The sequence below is a fragment of the Alosa alosa genome, chromosome 2 (genome assembly GCF_017589495.1).
Source record: "Alosa alosa isolate M-15738 ecotype Scorff River chromosome 2, AALO_Geno_1.1, whole genome shotgun sequence".
NCBI classification, from domain to species: Eukaryota; Metazoa; Chordata; class Actinopteri; order Clupeiformes; family Clupeidae; genus Alosa; species Alosa alosa.
In genome coordinates, this window is record NC_063190.1 from 22441280 (window position 1) to 22458985 (window position 17706).

General features: G+C 42.8%; 2 protein-coding genes across 3 annotated transcripts; both read left to right on the plus strand.

The window, feature by feature from the left end:
• The first annotated feature begins 2423 nt into the window (after positions 1-2423).
• cnih2 (cornichon family AMPA receptor auxiliary protein 2) lies at positions 2424-9611 on the plus strand. 2 transcript variants are annotated; one of them, XM_048237943.1, is made up of 6 exons: positions 2424-2930; positions 6095-6163; positions 6494-6541; positions 6727-6839; positions 7167-7310; positions 7386-9611. In XM_048237943.1, the coding sequence occupies exons 1-6, from the start codon at positions 2850-2852 to the stop codon at positions 7411-7413; spliced, it is 483 nt and encodes a 160-aa protein (XP_048093900.1). In that variant the 5' UTR covers positions 2424-2849; the 3' UTR covers positions 7414-9611. The 2 variants fall into 2 exon arrangements, with proteins under 2 accessions (XP_048093900.1, XP_048093901.1); XM_048237944.1 differs by having other exon boundaries at positions 7414-9611.
• Positions 9612-14253: 4642 nt separating this feature from the next.
• Positions 14254-15253, plus strand: LOC125290296 (ubiquinol-cytochrome-c reductase complex assembly factor 3). The gene is made up of 2 exons (XM_048237153.1): positions 14254-14487; positions 14807-15253. Exons 1-2 carry the CDS (start codon positions 14371-14373, stop codon positions 14936-14938), a joined length of 249 nt encoding a protein of 82 aa, XP_048093110.1. The 5' UTR covers positions 14254-14370; the 3' UTR covers positions 14939-15253.
• Positions 15254-17706: the final 2453 nt, after the last annotated feature.

A 17706-nucleotide genomic window follows, 5' to 3' on the forward strand; every position in this document is an offset into this window, starting at 1 on the left:
ATGATAATGAAACACATCAATTATTTCACAAAGGTGTGAAGCTGATTTGCCTGATATACTATGATTATCAACTGTCAGCAAAACGCTGTAAATAAATATGATATATGATTCATACTTTGTCTAAGGTTGTAGTAGTCCCAGATAGCTTCATTAGTATGTGCAGTCATCCCTGACAGAAGATGAAACTAATAATATCCTATTTGTTCATAACCCCCGTCTCCTTTCCTGATTTAGCGTCTGTGTGCATATGCTTTATGTTTGTGTGTGTGTGTGTGTGTGTGTGTGCATATGCGTGTGTGCGTGTGTGTGTGTGTGTGTGTGTGTACAAAAGAGAATGAGAGCCACAGTGATAGTGATTAAGTCAGAGTAGAGGAGATAACCCTGGTAGATTGATTTCAAAAGGGAGCAGTATTGAGCAGGTGTCCCTGGGGGGCCTAAGGTTACTACAGAGCCTTGGAGGGGTGGCGCGCGTGCGTGCGTGCGTGCGTGCGTGCGTGCGTGCGTGCGTGCGTGTGTGTGTGTGCGTGTGTGTGTGTGTGTGTGTAGTAGTGTATGGAGCCTAAAGAACAAAGCATCTGCTTGGGTGATTATGCATGCCTGTAGGGCTGCCTGCCTAGAATTAATACTCCATAGTTGAATGGCTGAACTGTTACTGGGTAGATGGGGAACAGTTGGGGCTCGTGGATAGAAATTATGTGATAAGAAGGAAAGAAAAAACAGACAGACAGGAGAGAGAGAGAGAGGGAGAGAGAGAGGGAGGGAGGGAGAGAGGGAGGGAGGAAGTGAAAGAGATGAAGGGAAGCCAACTGAGATGAAAAAATGATTCGGAGCTCCCCCTGCCCCCTCACATCTCTCTTGGGAGGGAGGGAATACGACAAGCAGAGGGAAGAAATCGACAGAAAGACTGAGCCGGCAAGAGAGAGAGAGAGCGAGCAGTTGAATGTGTCGGTGATTACGACCCTGGCTTAGCCGAGACCCGCAGCCTCCTCAGCCACCGAGCCAGAAGAAGGACCAGTGGAGGGGTGGGGGGAAGAGAGAGAGGAGAGGAGCATGTTTCAGGGGTTGCCAGCAAATCGTCTCCATCCCTTTGTGAAAAGGCAAGAGCGGAGGAGAGGCGCTTAAAAGAGAGAGAGAGAGAGAGAGAGAGAGAGAGAAAGACAGGGAGGAGGTTCAGGAGAGGAAAGAAGGAAAGGGGAATCAATTAACTTCAAGACTTCCGAGAGACGTCAGGGTTGTTTTTTTTCTCCCTCTCCTTTTTTAATCTTACGCAAAGCAAACCTGTTCCACTGAATCAAGCCTTATCTCCACCCGCTCGGAGTCTCCTCTTCTTCAGCTTCCTCTGATGTTATTCAAGCGGGCGGCGAGACGCTGACAAGTGCACAGAGATTTCGCTGATGGACGCAGCCCGGCCCGACAAAGTGTGGCTCCTGCAACCAAAACTGACATGGTGTCGACCCAGATTGTCGACGGGAGGGAATGACGAGACGAAGCGGCGCTCTGGAAAACACTGACAGGCGCGTGTGGCTCTTCCAAGCACCAACGCAGGTACACAGGCGCACACGCTGAGCTTCAAATCACCTTTCTGTCGTTCGCTCTTGCTCTCATCAATATCACTTCATCTTCATTAGATTTCTTAGCATTTGTAGGGCGCGACACATCCATCTGTCACAAGTGTAGAAGTAGTTTACCAGTTTTTTTCCGTGAGCATCCATTTTTTTGTGTGTGAGCTCTACGCAGGAACATAAAGAAGTTTAGTATGTATTATTCACTGTTGCATTTTTTGACATTTTGTTCTTTTATATGAGGGACTGTTTACACCTACTCTGTACTTGTTACAGATTGTTACTGTGATCCAATTGAAACACATGGTGTTTTCCTGTGTTTTCAGCTAGAACTTGTACTTGATTTGAACCTCTTTTGATGTTTTTTATATAAAATTACAGCATACATAGAGAAGCTTGGCACTGACAGTAGAGCATTCTGCTATTTTGTACACAGCATTCTATTGATGCCAAAATTACAAAAAGCCATAGCATTTGCCATGACAGTCAATTTAACTTTACAGACTGCCGGGAGCCATATTTAATCTGTCACCAAAACCAACAGTACAATGAAGATGAATGCCTCCTGCCACCTGCGAGGGTGCATGGTGTGCCAGTAAAGCATTTCATGGGGGGGGTACAGTGTGAGGTACATATCGACTTGGCGGAGAGCTGGGGTTTTGAAGAGGGAGGGGAGACAGGCTCTCAAAGAGACTCCCAGTTAGGTCCACAGAGCCAAGAGAGGAGGGAGAGGAGAGAGAGGGGGTGATCAGACGAGAAGAGACACACAGACCAACAGCACATCTGTCAGTGTTCCTGGGCACGCTCAGGAGACAGAGGGGCTATCTTGGCGTCCGTAACATGCTCCTTGGGCATCAGGCGTGACACACACAAGGAGACACACACACACACACACACACGCGCGCGCACACATACATACTCAGGAGGACAAGTAGACTTGAAACAGAGAAGGAGGGAGAAGGTGGAGTCCCCTGCGAGCAGGCTGAGGTCCCCCTGCCTGGCTCGTCATCTGGGGAACCGGGAGAGGGGGCGACCGAAAACGGTCGTGAGAAAAGAAAAAAGGGAAAAGGAGCAGTAAACAAAAGAAAGAAACAAAAGAAAGGAATAGTGTGACCAACCGAGCGGAGAGAGGAAACCTCCCAGGCGGAAGCCTCCAGCATTCTGGGCAAGGGGACACCCCCCCCCCCCCCCCACCCTTTGGCAGAAACGGAGAGAGGGAGAGTCGGGGCACGTTCCCCCCTCTCCTTCTCGACCCTGGACGCTGACAGGCTGGCCGCTGGCACAGCCATGGCGTTCACCTTCGCGGCCTTCTGCTACATGCTAACGCTCGTGCTCTGCGCCGCGCTCATCTTCTTCGTCATCTGGCAGGTGAGTGTGTGCAGTGCTGCCCACCTGAAGTTTCAGACACACACACACACACACACACACACACACACACACACACACACACACACTCACACACACAGACAAACACACACACACAAATGTAATTTTGAAATACACACCCAACACATATGCAATGTGTGCAACATACTCATTCACATTTAGAAAAATGCAGTGCCACAAATGAGTATTCTATAGATGGTAGTTATTTGTTGATCCAGAAAAGAAAAAATAACCGGACAGTAAAATTTGATTTATATAAAAGTTGACTATGACATGACCTGTCAGGAAAAAGTGTTGTTGATAAAAAAATGTATATCCAGTGTGTGTATGGGTGTACAAATGTGCAGTATACAGTATGCTGTGTGAGAGTGTGGGTTGTGTGTGTGTGTGTGTGTGTGTGTGTGTGTGTGTGTCCTTCTCATCCCCTTCACCTGTATATGAATCAGTCTAACAGTGTGAGTTGTTGTCATCCTGGCCATTACGGTGTCAGAGTGTGTGAGCAGCAGCCGGAGATGAGTCAGTGTCTCGGTCTGATCGGAGCCAGACCCCGGCTGACTTTAAATAACCGCAAGAACACACGACATCAAAAATAAACAGCCTCAAAGTCATAAGTACACATCAAACTATGACTAGTATAAAATGGATCGATATCAGCACCGGAATCAGAAACTTAGAGCAGAGAAATGTGACCGAAAGAGGGAGGAGAGAGAGAGAGAGAGAGAGAGAGAGAGAGAGAGGAAGAGATGAGGAAAACAAATAAACAAACAAGAAAACAAGATATCACACTAGCCATCTGCCCTCCTACAGTCTGCATGAATGAAATGTCCAGAGGTGTCTCTGGGGACTGCAGACTGGAAAATAATCTGTATTCTGCATGTCTACATCTGAAGGCGCATCCAGACATCCGCCATGAGACCTCTCACCCTCTCTCTCTTTCTCTATCTTTCTCTCTTTCTCTCTATCTATCTATTTGGACCCTCCCACCCTCTGAGTGTCTGTGCTTTTGTTGAAGCAGGGTTTTCATTGGCCCTGGAGGATTTGCGTGAAGCGAGTTTCTTGACCATTGAGGAATATAGGCATGAAATGACGGCGCTTTGACTAATAGGCGAGGTGGGAGAAAAATCTAAATATGAGTCACTTGGAATGGGAGTAGAAGTGTGAGAAAGCAAGGAATGAAGGGAAGGAGAGAGAAAGAGAGGAACGAGGGAGATAGAGGAAAGATAGAGAGGGAAAGAGTGAACGTGTCCGTCTGGCGTGTTATTGAGAATGCTTATCAAACTATAATTTACTTGCAGGCCCCCATCCCCCCCTTTCAATCCATCACCCCCAGACTCCTACCGCTTCTCCCACCCTACTGCTGAAAGCCCCACCATTACTGTAGCTCTCTCAGCCAATCAGACACACTAGTCACTTCTATAGTAACCATGGTGCTTCCGGCAAGGGCTCCACAGATCACCATGGAAACTGCATCTGTTTACATAGCTGTATAAAAATAAGAGGGTGATATAGAGTATGGAGCTATGTGTGCAAAAGGTGAGAGAAAAAAAGGCAAGCCTGAGATTGGGGGACCGATGTGAAAATAAAAGGGTAGGCCTATATTTTATTGTAAAATGCATATGAGAGAGAGAGAGAGAGAGAGAGAGAGAGAGAGAGAGAGGAAGAGATGAGGAAAACAAATAAACAAAACAAGAAAACAAGATATCACACTAGCCATCTGCCTCCTACAGTCTGCATTGAATGAAATGTCCAGAGGTGTCTCTGGGGACTGCAGACTGGAAAATAATCTGTATTCTGCATGTCTACATCTGAAGGCGCATCCAGACATCCGCCATGAGACCTCTCACCCTCTCTCTCTTTCTCTATCTTTCTTTTCTCTCTCTCTATCTATCTTTTGGACCCTCCCACCCTCTGAGTGTCTGTGCTTTTGTTGAAGCAGGGTTTTCATTGGCCCTGGAGGATTTGCGTGAAGCGAGTTTCTTGACCATTGAGGAATATAGGCATGAAATGACGGGCGCTTTGACTAATAGGCTTAGGTGGGAGAAAAAATCTAAATATGAGTCACTTGGAATGGGAGTAGAAGTGTGAGAAAGCAAGGAATGAAGGGAAGGAGAGAGAAAGAGAGGAACCAGGGAGATAGAGGAAAGATAGAGAGGGAAAGAGTGAACGGTCCGCCTGGTGTTATTGAGAATGCTTATCAAACTATAATTTACTTGCAGGCCCCCATCCCCCCCATTCAATCCCCATCCCCAGACTCCTACCGCTACTCCCCACCCTCGCTACTGAAACCCCCACCATTACTGTAGCTCTCTCAGCCAATCAGACACACTAGTCACTTCTATAGTAACCATGGTGCTCGCTTAAGGGCTCCACAGATCACCATGGAAACTGCATCTGTTTACATAGCTGTATAAAAATAAGAGGGTGATATAGAGTATAGAGCTATGTGTGCAAAAAGGTGAGAGAAAAAAAAGGCAAGCCTGAGATTGGGGACCCGTGTGAAAATAAAAGGGTAGGCCTATATTTGTGTCATGCATATGAGAGAGAGAGAGAGAGAGAGAGAGAGAGAGAGAGATGAAGGGGATGTAGGGAACCCTTTGTTCAGCCTGTGCATACTTCAGAGGGAGGAAAACAGTCCGGCCCCTTTTTGTGCTGGTTTGAGCAATTTGTGTAATCATCAACATTTTCACTGCCTTGGAGCCCTACAAAAAAAATGCTCATTAAGGGTAGAGTTAGCGATGCTACACTTCCGCTTCAGAACACTTTCATCAAAATCTGGAGGAACTCTACCAAGTCATGCTTGTGTATTTACATCATAGGCTATATGTTCTGAGGATAAAAAAAAACAGCCACTCATCTCTGTGTTTGCCCCAGGCTGTGTATACAGGATAATAAGTAAAGAAAAGAAAAACAAGGTGACCCAGGGCCTGACCAATAAGGACAATGAAGTGCCTGTCAATCAAGTGTCTTAGCCAAGGCAGCGTAATGGCATGTGCACAAATGGAGGGACTCTGGGGAAAGACTGATGCTAAAGTGGGGGTGGGAAGTTGTATTTCCTTGGCTGTCAGGTTTCGAAACAGATAACTTCAGCCCATATCATCGAAAGCTAACTCCTGACACGCGCCACTCTCTCTCTCTTTCTCTCATAGATCATTGCCTTCGACGAGCTCCGTACAGATTTCAAGAACCCCATCGACCAGAGCAACCCAACCAGAGCAGTAAGGCCATTCACAGACACACCACACAGACACACGCTTCAGCTGCTTCACTTGAGATATGGGCAATGGGATTCAGATGAATGCATGCCAACACATAGGCTCAAGCTAAGCGTGCACAGACATACTATATAGACAGACCACACACACACACACACACACACACACACACACACACACACACACACACACACACACACACACACACACACACACACAGCCTAGTTTCAAATGCATCTCAATGTTCCCTACAAAGTGAATCCGTTTGATGTATTTGATGAACGATTTGATGAATCTGAAATACATGAATCATTTTGTCTTTCTGTGATCTAGAGGGAGCGAATCCTGAATATAGAGAGAATCTGCAACCTGCTGAGGAGGGTAAGAGAAGGGTGGGGAGAGGAGAGGAGAGGAAAGGAGAGGAGAGGAGAGGAGAGGGAAGAGTCTGGGAACATTTCAATGTGTCTATTTTGAGGACTGTGACTGATTGATTTATGTCCTCCCTCTCGGTCCATGGCATGCACACATAGTCATTATCTCTCCCTGTGCCAATCTAACTCTCTCAGTTGGTGGTTCCAGAATATTCCATTCACGGTCTGTTCTGCTTGATGTTCATGTGCGCTGGCGAGTGGGTCACCCTGGGTCTGAACATCCCCCTGCTCTTCTACCATCTCTGGAGGTAGGTAGCCAGCCAACTGCATTCACCAATTGCATTCACATGTGAAGAGGTTTTATGTAGTATTGGGGCAGATCACACATACAGTACATGGCTTTGTAAGAATGGATGCTCTCAGCGACATACTGTGGCAAATGTTACAGCAATCAATAATTGAGGATGCCATCCTTTGCTGGGTGCATGCCATTTTGGGTTTATGCATGATGGTTACATATGTGCTATCTGTCACCCTGTCATATTCTCACATCTCTCTTCCTGTTCTCTCTCTCTCCTGTTTTTTTTTTTCTTTTTTCTTGTTTTTTTCTTTCCCCTGATATAAACCACTTACAGGTTTTTCCACCGGCCGGCTGATGGTTCAGAGGTGATGTACGACCCTGTGAGTGTTATGAACGCAGACATCCTAAACTACTGCCAAAAAGAGTCCTGGTGTAAGCTGGGCTTCTACCTTCTCTCTTTCTTCTACTATCTTTACAGGTGAGTTCATCTCGAGTGAGGCTTTAAACCATATATGGTCATTTTCCAGTGAATTCTGCAATACACTCACAGTAGTGTTTTTATCCTTTCACTCTTTTTTTAGTATGGTCGACGCTTTGGTGAGCTTCTAAAACCGAAAGCTGAGTTAAAACTAGAACCACAAAAACAAAAACGACAACGACAACAACAACAACAACCACAGTAAGAATAAAAACAACAACACCAACAAGACCAACAGCACCAAGGATGACCGCAACAACAACTCAACACCGGAGGACAATTAATACCACAGGTTTTGGAGCAATGCTGTGCACACCTCTTCTTCAACTATCCATCGCACCATCAGAAAACTCTTGTTCAACTCCTCCTCAGATCTCTCCTGTGGACATGGACTGAAAGAAAGTGAAGCAACATAAATCAATGGGGGAAAAAAACAATCATTGTGAGAGCAAAGAAATGAAGAAGTCTTTGCTAAGCTAGCTCAGACACTGCCATTGAATGACTTGAGAGAGTGAGAGATGGAGATAGAGTTGAAGAGAAAGAGAAAGAGGAAGAGAAAAGAGAGATGGAGGGATGAAAGGAGATGGAGGAGGAGGAGGCAGCGCGTTTTGTAACACAGTTTCACTTTTTAAGGGCTGCTGGACCTGTGCTGCTCAGAACCACTTTCACAGACTGAGTCGAGGCACAAGTGTGAACTGCAAAAATATCCTGTTACATAAAACTTAATATCGATGTTACGTTTCAGTATACTTCTGTTCAACTCCATGCTATGTTAAAAGAAGAAAACATTTGTGAGATGCACAATCCTTATTTAGTTGAGATACTGTAATACTCATATACTATTTCAATAGTTGTGGTAGATTCTTTGAACCCTGATGATATTGGTAGGTAGCTGTATTTAAATACTGATGACATTGTTTAACTGTAGAGTTTTGATCAGAAGTGGTACTACTTGTGCTCTTTTAGACAAAGAAAACTGCATAAACAATATCTTACTACTTCAGAATACAGGAGAGATATGTTTACATTTAATTCCATGGCTATTAAGCAATGAGGGTAAAGCAAGGCCGGGAAAACTGTTGGATGATAAGCAGTGTGGTGTGTTTCTGATATCACAGACTAAGAGGATTTGACTGAGTGTGTCTACACCAGTGTAGAGCTTTCTCGCGGAGTCTATGGAATTCGGCAGGCGGTCACTTTAACACTGTGTGGAAGCCGGGCGATACCTGTGAGAGTGAGGTTGAATTTGAGATTGAGGGCAAGCTCTCGCTACCCCCTCGAGGAGAGCATGCCAATTTGACCTACCCCCGTCCGAGCTCAAGAGTTCAGTAGTGTGTGACAGATAAAGAGGTACACGTTCGCCGGAGAAGGAATTAAATTCATCCTGAGCGAGCAAGGCCACTGGTGAGGGGGGGATGCTGAAGACGGTGTTCTGAGTGCTACAGAAAAGGTCTTAAAAGGCACTGATACAAGAGCTGAGTCTGGGGAGACAACACAGGGCCATGGCCACAGTGTGCGCCTGATAAAAACAGAAGCTTCCAGAAGCATGACAGAGTAGCCTAAGCAGTGAGTGAGCCCCCTATGGCGTCAAATGGACAGAGCTGCCTATATATACCCCTGGGTGACTCTTGCAGCCAGAATGTCGGCCGTCACATTATACCAACCTATAGGCTTTGCCTTAGGCCTTGTACTAGCTCCCTTGCCACCATTACAGTCAGTCCATATGTCCATTTGTCTGCTCCTCTAGGTAGATCACCACTGCTGGCACTCTGTGGTTTAAAAAAAAAAAAAAAGTATTTAAAAATGTAGAAATTAATTTCATTATTTCAGCTGCTCCGATTTGTTCTTATACAGTGATTCCAACATGCCCGACGAATGAGCTTGTTTAGTCTATTTTTAAAAATCATATATTTATTAATTTCCCTATTTATTATTTGTGCTGTGTTGCCTCTGATGAGAATGAAGCATGCCTCCTAATTTGAGAGACTGACACCCTTGAACTATTTCAATGAGCCTTTGTGACGACTCATGGACAAGCACAAGATAAGGGTAGAGGGGGGAGGACAATGGAGCCGAGGCGCCATTTTTTGGGCATCATTCCTGAATGTCATATTTATATGAAGAAAATGCAGTATCTATATTTAAAGAAAGCCAACTTGTATCTGTCTTTTATACATACATTCATCACTGTATGCTACAGTATCTTTGTCGACGCGCTAGTTTGTATTCAATAGAATACAGTATACTATATACAGAAAAGCAATTCCACATTTCGACAATAAAACAATGATGTGGCAACAATACTGAGTACTGTCTGTTTGTTGCCAAAGCATTTAGTTCAATTAGACATACATGTGGATAAACGTGTTTATTTAGACTAAGTGGAAATGTGGATGTCCTTGTCAACATGAAAGGAAAGAGAAGGGAATTCTCCAAAGAGGCAAACAGAGAAGGGAATTTAAAACTAGATACTCTGCCTCAACGATGAGAACAGGAAGACATCCACAGAATCTGTTGGCAGCCCAGACAATAGCAATATAGACTTTGTGTGTGAATCAAAGTTAAAGAAATAGAAGGGGGCATGATTGGTGGCAAACACACACACACACACACACACACACACACACACACACACACACACACACACAACACACACACACAACCTCACACAGACTGCATCTCATTCTCTGCTGTCTCCATGGCAACCAAACTGTGTTAGAGTCTTATTGACTAGCTACTCTGTCCCCTTCACAGTGTTTCTCTCTCTCTCTCTCTCTCTCTCTCTCTCTCTCTCTGTCGATCTCTGCCATGCCATTTCCTTCCCTTTTCATTCCAATGCCTTCTGAAACAGTACCAAGCAAACATGAGTCCAAAAGAAGCTTCAGTTGAATGATGGTGGCACAAAGGCATTTGCCAAAGCTTGCGAAAGCAATTTGCTATGAAAATGGAGCACTAAATTGGAACACCACATAAATAAAATAAATAAATAAATAACACGATGCTGCAAAAAAAAAAACAGTTTCATTTTTCTATGCTCCATGTCTTGTATCATGTTTTGGATTTGTATCCCAACTAATCCAAAGAAATATGATTGCATACACTATGAACAGATCTATGAGCCATCCTCCCTCTCTGTCTCTCAGACTCTCACCAAATTCTGTTGTCCCTCTCACTGCTCTGTACCTCCAGAGAGATGTTGCCATGGAAACTGGTTACAATTGATAACTTTGCAACATGAGTGAGCTATTGACATATGCTGGTACTTACAAGGATATGGAGACACCAAAGACACAGACCAGACAGACAGACAGACAAACAGAGAGAGAGAGAGAGAGAGAGATACAAGACAAGACATGAAAAAATAGTCTACCAATATAATAGTCCATCAATTTATGGCATGCTTTGCCAACCAAATTATTGCCTGAGATGCAAAATATTTCTAGGCAAGTTCTACAACAGCCCTGGCCCTGGATGTCTGCATTAAATAACTGATCACCCATTCTTTCCTCACTGTAAACACTAGAAATATTCTTGTTATTACAACTAATCAGACTTCTGCATACTTTCCGGTTTGCTGTTGACTAACAACTTAGGCCTAACATGTATAATAGTATATAACCATAGTATATCATTCTGTTGTTGTTCATTACCATCAAATGACACAACCTGTGAGGGAAGGTGCTGCTTCCACACGCTTGGTATCACATGAGGTGTGGGAGTGATTCATAAAACATACAGACGGCTCTTATGACCCAGATAAGCACGAGCTGCACGAAAAGTGGAGAGCAACACAGAACAAACCCTCTTTCATGTTTTTGAAGGATAAAAGGTCACCACTGTACTTATGACAGAGGTGGGGGTGTCTCTCGCTCTAACATGCAGTAAAGGCTGTGAAAAGCTGAAGACACAGTGTACAGATGCATGCTCGCACACAGACAGATACACAGAGACAAACAGACAGACACACACACACCCACATACACACAAGCGCGCGCACACATACACACACACACACACACACACACACAGTCACGCACACTCTTTAAATACAAGGTCTTGAACTCATTAACGTTAACCCCAATTTTAAAAATATTGCCTGGGATACTGTGAAAAATGTATAGCCTGTGTTGCCAGTTGAATTATAAATGCAAGGCATACATGTGTCTTAATATGTGTGTTATTGTGTGCCTTGTTCTTACAGTAAATGTATGGATGGCTGCGCAAACTAAACTCAGAACACCAATAGGGAAAAGAGGTAAATGGATACAGTTCACAAGTGAGGAAGGCAATGGAGGGAGGAATGAATTATAGATTACAGGGTACATCAGATAATTATACCTGACCAGGGACCAGATAAGACCAAGACTGATAGAGAGAAAGGATGGATGCAGGTGAGAGTTGACAGAGAGAGAGACCAGGCTGGCTGTGATAAGAGAGAGGATGAAAAATGAGGGAACTTTAAATACAGCAAAATGTGTTCAGAGAGATCAGTAAAAGATCTCTCAGAGAGGGAACTTTATGATCGGAGAAAAGACCTCAGAATACAAAAGAAGCCATGAGGCATCTTGAAATACCAAACAGCAAAATCTTCAATTAGCCATGAATGTGATAATTGCACTATACACCATCTCTGAATGTTCTGACACATCTGGCTTGGTGTGTGTGTGTGTGTGTGTGTGTGTGTGTGTGTGTGTGTGTGTGTGTGTGTGTGTGTGTGTGTGTGTGTGTGTGTGCTTGGGGGCATTAGCAGCTGAAATTAAATTTCACCAAAAATGTGCCCATGTCAGCTTTATCATATTCCCAGGGGGCAATTGATTTACAACAGATGTGGGCATTAACGTCAGTGAACATTACATGCAAGATGGACCATACAAATAAAACAACGTCACATATTAGAACACGACAAAAACATCCAAACACATTAACTAGGGTATCAGCTAATCAATTCAATGGCTGACGAAATACTATACGCTTTGTCATGGAATGAGAGTATACATTTCATACGCAGTTGGAACTGTGCCAGAGGGAAAGATTTGCATTGTAGTGGATGATGATGGTCTGGAATAATGCCATACGACTATCCGTAACCTGTTCGTCATGCACAGAATACATCACAACAACATACTAGTTTAGCCTCTTATATTCTCAGCCTTAACATTTTATTTTTAGATCACTGTTATGTCTGACATGACAAAGTATAACGTCAACAAATCATGTAATAAGACATCAAAACAACTTTTTTTAACAGTGATTGATCAGTAAGATCTCAACTTTATTGTGAATATGTAATATCATTACTTCCAGTGACAATTTGATGACTAAAAACTTGTTAAAACAATATAAAGATAGTGTAAAAACCCTTTGCGGCTGCATCTGTCCCCCATTTTGGCTCATCCCAGTGCTGTGAAATTTAACACTGAAGCAGGTGTAGGGAATGGGAACTGAGTGTTACAGAGAATATTATGAAGGACATTAACACATCCTGACACAGACACACACACAAACAGAGACATACACAGCCATGCACCACAAACATGTAAAGATGACTTCTTGTCAGATTTTCACAAAAGAGAAAAAACAAAAAAACACAGTCGAAATGTACATTGAGTAGAACGCAAAGCAGCTAAACACACACAGATGCACACAAGGATGCACACAGTGCACCTTCAGGAGGGGGGAAGTGGGTGCCATGGCAACAGGCGCGAGCATCTGCAAGCGTTACTGTAGCAATTGCCGAGTGAAAGGAATGGGGAGGGGAGGGGAGAGAGGTGTCATTATTGACTGAGTGATCTGAGGAAGGGGGGGTAGAGAAGCAGGAAATGATTAAAGATGGTTCCATAATGCATTCAGAGCAAATTGCTGCACTTGTCTAGTCAGAAATAATGTGATGTCTCTTTATGTGGCATGTGGATTTGAATTTTTGATGGGTCTTTCCCATCTTATTGTAGACATAAAATAACATATATACAGATGAACATCGATAACAACACAACTGAAAGGTGGGCTACACAGCGATGACATCTGCAGTTTAAAAGATCCAAATATTTGCTACATAAGAAGCATATAGGCTAGCTAATATGGAACACTTGTCTCTGTTATGCAAATGAGACATCACATGTCATCAATGGTCTAATCAGAAGGGGATAGACGTATAATCAGAAATAGGCTATAGACCCTTTCAAGAGAGTTCCATCATCAGCATCATCATATCACAAGGCTTCCGTTTTAACATTCCATATATTATCTTAATGCAGAGGAAGTAGATTGGGAACCAAATAGAACGTTCAAGCATTGTTTTTGTTTTTATTGTTGAAAGGGTCTATACTGTTGAAGTGGTTAAGCAAATCGTTTTAGGCTGCCATAGAATTTCACTTCCCAAGTGCTCAAGCTGAAGCATAATATCAGACAGAGTGCATTTCCCAAAGTCACTGTAGCTGGTACTAATGTGAACGCTGAACACCCTGGCAATGTTCTGCCTTTTTGCACCCCTGACACTGATGAATGCCCATTACCAGCTCTTATCTGCACTCGAAACACCCACACAAGCTGACTCACTCACAGATACACAGACACAGACAAGCACACACACACACTCACAGGGGAGAGCAGGAGACACACTAACACATATGTAGGCTACACACACACACACACACACTCAGAGAGAGAGAGAGAGAGAGAGATAGCCCTATGTAAAAGGAGCTTTAGTGCCACCTGGTGAGATGTCTAGTAACTGTTCGGTATTTTTTGGTGAGTTGAGTTGATTGAATTCAGAACCTTTCGCTCAGTAGGCTATTCAACATCTCCATTAAAGTTTCATATTTATTTATGATGCATTGTGAGATGGTAATATACGACATATTGTTTTTGCCTCCGATAGCCTATCTTTAAAAAGCAGGAAAAGTTTTTTGACAAGAGTTGTCCTTGTGTAACGGCAGGTCCCATAATGCATTGCGGATGACATACTGATGACCTAGCTAGTAAAACAAGAAGCAAGTTAGCAGGCGTCACAACACTCAATTCAATTTATTATTTTGAAGGAGATAAGCCAAAGGCCGGAGCCATGAGTAGTATGCGAACAATTTTAACTTCTACAGCACTTGTTGGTGCTCTCGGTATTGGTTACGCAATGTGGTCTGTTATATCGCCATCGGAAGGAAGAAAAAAAGAGCTATTGAAGGTAGGCTACGCATTTTCAGAAAGATGTCCCATTACGTTACGTTAGAGCATCTAGTTGACATTGGTAATGCAATCATTTTTGACATTGCATGCAACTCATTCATTATTTAACTATTCGTGAGATATTGTTAATTTTAAAGTGAATGGTATGTTTAGCTAAGTAACCTAACCAATGGCATTGACTGATATTGCTGATCATGGTGCATTTACCTACATTTGGTAGGTATGCGTATTTTGTTCAGGGGCGGGGTGATTAATGGTGTAAATATGATAATTGTGTATTGTGCTGTCCTCCTTATTCTTTTCATTCTGTTGACCAGCATCTTCCCGAAGCAAACCGTGTGAATATGGATGAGACTCGGAGACGGAACGCTCAGTTGATGCAGGTGTTAAAAGAAGCGTCTGAGAACCCGGATAACATTGCACGTGGATTCCCGCCTCCAAAGAATTGAACTTGAAGAGGAAAGGACTTGAACTCATGGTCCATAAAAAAGTGGATCATTTGTGAAGGACAAGAGGCAGGCAAATTCTTCGTCGTCACCTCATTAAACTATTCCACAAAGCGTAAATTTTAACAGCATCTGTCAGGTTTTTATGGTAATTGCATTATTACATGCTGTGCAGTAAGCCATGCAATATCCTCATTTTGCTATTTCAAACGAGTAGGTGCATTAATGTTATAATAAATGGTGGTGTACACCAGCTATGACTGTGTGGGACAAGATTGTTAATAGTTTGTAAATAAAGGTGCATTTAAGATGCATGGATTTTTTTGTTATATTATTATTATTATTATTATTATTATTAATAATAATAATAATAAGAAAAGTAAATAGATTCCGACAGATGTGAGACCCTGAGTATCCAGAGATAAGTGTGATCCAGAACAGTCATCAAGTTATGAATCACTTTTTTGCCTGCATGGGGGCTACGCTGTTTGGATTCTTCCTGGTAGATCCTTCCATGGTGCGAGAAGCCTATCGTTAAGTGATATAGTTTCATATTTTATTTAATAATGCCCTAAAGAGTGGAGTAGGCTAGTGAGAAATGTGGACAATGTATTAACTTGAACAACTGAAATGTCAAGGACTTCATAAAACAGAGACTAGGGAAGAAACTTAACAAAAAATAGCCAGGGTGTGGTGACTTTTATTTTTGAAATTCAGTTCAATCGTCATTCAATCGAGGGAATGGGGAACGGGTCATCGAAGAGGAGTATTGAAGAGGTAACTGATGAAGTAGGTAGAGATGTGAGAAGGAAGTTAAATCAGGAAGATGATTTGAAAGTAGTCGTTAAATTTAAAGAGGGGCATGATATAAGCGAAATTGGTTTGTTTGCATTGACGAGTGGATTGAAAAAGGCAGTAGGAGACAGAAATGGCAAAGGTGTTACGGGATGGTAGATTACTAATTAAATGCAGGAACAGTGAGCAAAAAGAGAAGGCTATGAGATTACAGTCGGTGTGTAAGAAAGAAGTGAGCGACGTACGAAGCTTTGTAGGTATAAGAACAAAGGGAGTGATATCAGGTATACCGATTGGGGAAAAATTGGACGATCTTAAAAATAATATTAAGGGAGGAACTGCAGTGGATATAAAAAGATTAAAAGCAAAGCGTAATGGAGAGAAAGTAGATAGCACTACAGTACTTTTGGAGTTCAAGGAGCAAGTGTTGCCAGATAAAGTGATGGTGGGCTATTTGAGTTTCAGGGTGCGGGAGTAGGCTACATTCCTCCACCAATTCGATGCTATAGATGTCAAAGGTATGGTCATATAGCAAATGTTTGCAAAGGGAAATTAAGATGTGGGATGTGTGGAGGAGAGCACGAATATGGGAAATGTGGAGAGGGGGTTGAGAGGAAATGTTGTAACTGTGGTGGGGATCATACGGCTGCGTATGGGGGGTGTCCTGTAAGCAAAAGGGCAGTGGTGGTGCAGCAGATACGGACAACACAAAACATTACATATGCTGAGGCTGTAAAGGTTGTCAATATGGAAAGGAAAGAGACACATGAGGTACCGGCAACCCAAGGTAGTGGTGCTGAATGCAGAAGGCCAAAGGAGGATGTGATAAGCTCAGAGAAATTAATATTGTTCATTGCGTATGTGGTTAATTGTTCTGATCAAGCTAAAACGAGAACTGAGAAAATAAAAATTATTGTTAAAGCTGCTGCAAAATTCTTGAATATGGATAATTTATCATGGGAAAAAATACAAGCTGATCTTATGCAGGGTGAAACAAATGATCCATCATTAACACCTCTAAGAACTTATTGATTTTACAGTGGAATGCAAGAAGTCTTATGGCAAATGGGCAGGAGTTGAAAGGTTTTATTTATAATTTAGAGGTTAAGCCAGATGTAATTTGCATTCAGGAGACATGGCTTAAACAGTCATTAGATTTTGTTATAAAGGGGTACATAAGTATTAGAAGGGATAGAGTGGAGGGAAGTGGTGGAGGGTGTGCAACTTTTGTTAAAAGAGGGATGCAGTTTAGAGAGGTTAAGAAGGGTGTGGATTTAGAATATATTGTAATAGAAATATGGACAGATAGTGGTAGTATGGGTATCATTCATTTTTACAATCCATGCAGACAACTAGAAGTTGAGAATCTGGATGAAATGTGGGATAACTTAAATGGGAAAGGTATTTGGTGTGGTGATTTTAATGCACACAGTACTCTTTGGGGGGATAGGGATGATTCTAATGGAAATATGATTGAGGAATATTTGGGTGAGAAGGGGCTAGTATGCTTGAATGATGGCTCAGGTACGAGAATAGATATAGCTAGGGGATATAAATCTGCAATAGATCTGACGCTGGCTACAAAGACAGCTGATAAATGCAGCTGGGAAGTATTGAGGGAGAGTACTATAGGCAGTGACCATTTTCCAATTGCAATTAAGGTAGGAGTGGAGGTGATAAGGGAGAGTGTAATGAGGGAAGGTAGGTGGATGTTAGAAAGAGCAGATTGGGACAAATTTAGAGAGTTCAGTGAATACAGATTGGTGGGTGTAAATAAGGATCAAAGTGTTGAGAATTTATGTAGGGAAATCAGCATATTAGATGCAGCAGAAGTAGCTGTACCTAAAACTAAGAATAAAAATGTCACCAGAATTGTACCTTGGTGGTCTAAGGATTGCAGTGAGAGTATAAAGCATAGAAATAGAGCCTTTAGAATTTTGAAAAGGTCACACAACTTTCAGAATATGATTGAGTAC

What these genes read in the sequence shown, in the direction of transcription:
- cnih2 (XM_048237943.1), top strand. Translation starts at nt 2,850, where the DNA reads ATGGCGTTCACCTTCGCGGCCTTCTGCTACATGCTAACGCTCGTGCTC. An exon ending in AGAGCAACCCAACCAGAGCA is followed by an intron (nt 6,164 to 6,493) that starts GTAAGGCCATTC and finishes TCTGTGATCTAG; the next exon opens with AGGGAGCGAATCCTGAATAT. An exon ending in CTCTTCTACCATCTCTGGAG is followed by an intron (nt 6,840 to 7,166) that starts GTAGGTAGCCAG and finishes AACCACTTACAG; the next exon opens with GTTTTTCCACCGGCCGGCTG.
- LOC125290296 (XM_048237153.1), top strand. Translation starts at nt 14,371, where the DNA reads ATGAGTAGTATGCGAACAATTTTAACTTCTACAGCACTTGTTGGTGCT. An exon ending in GAAAAAAAGAGCTATTGAAG is followed by an intron (nt 14,488 to 14,806) that starts GTAGGCTACGCA and finishes TCTGTTGACCAG; the next exon opens with CATCTTCCCGAAGCAAACCG.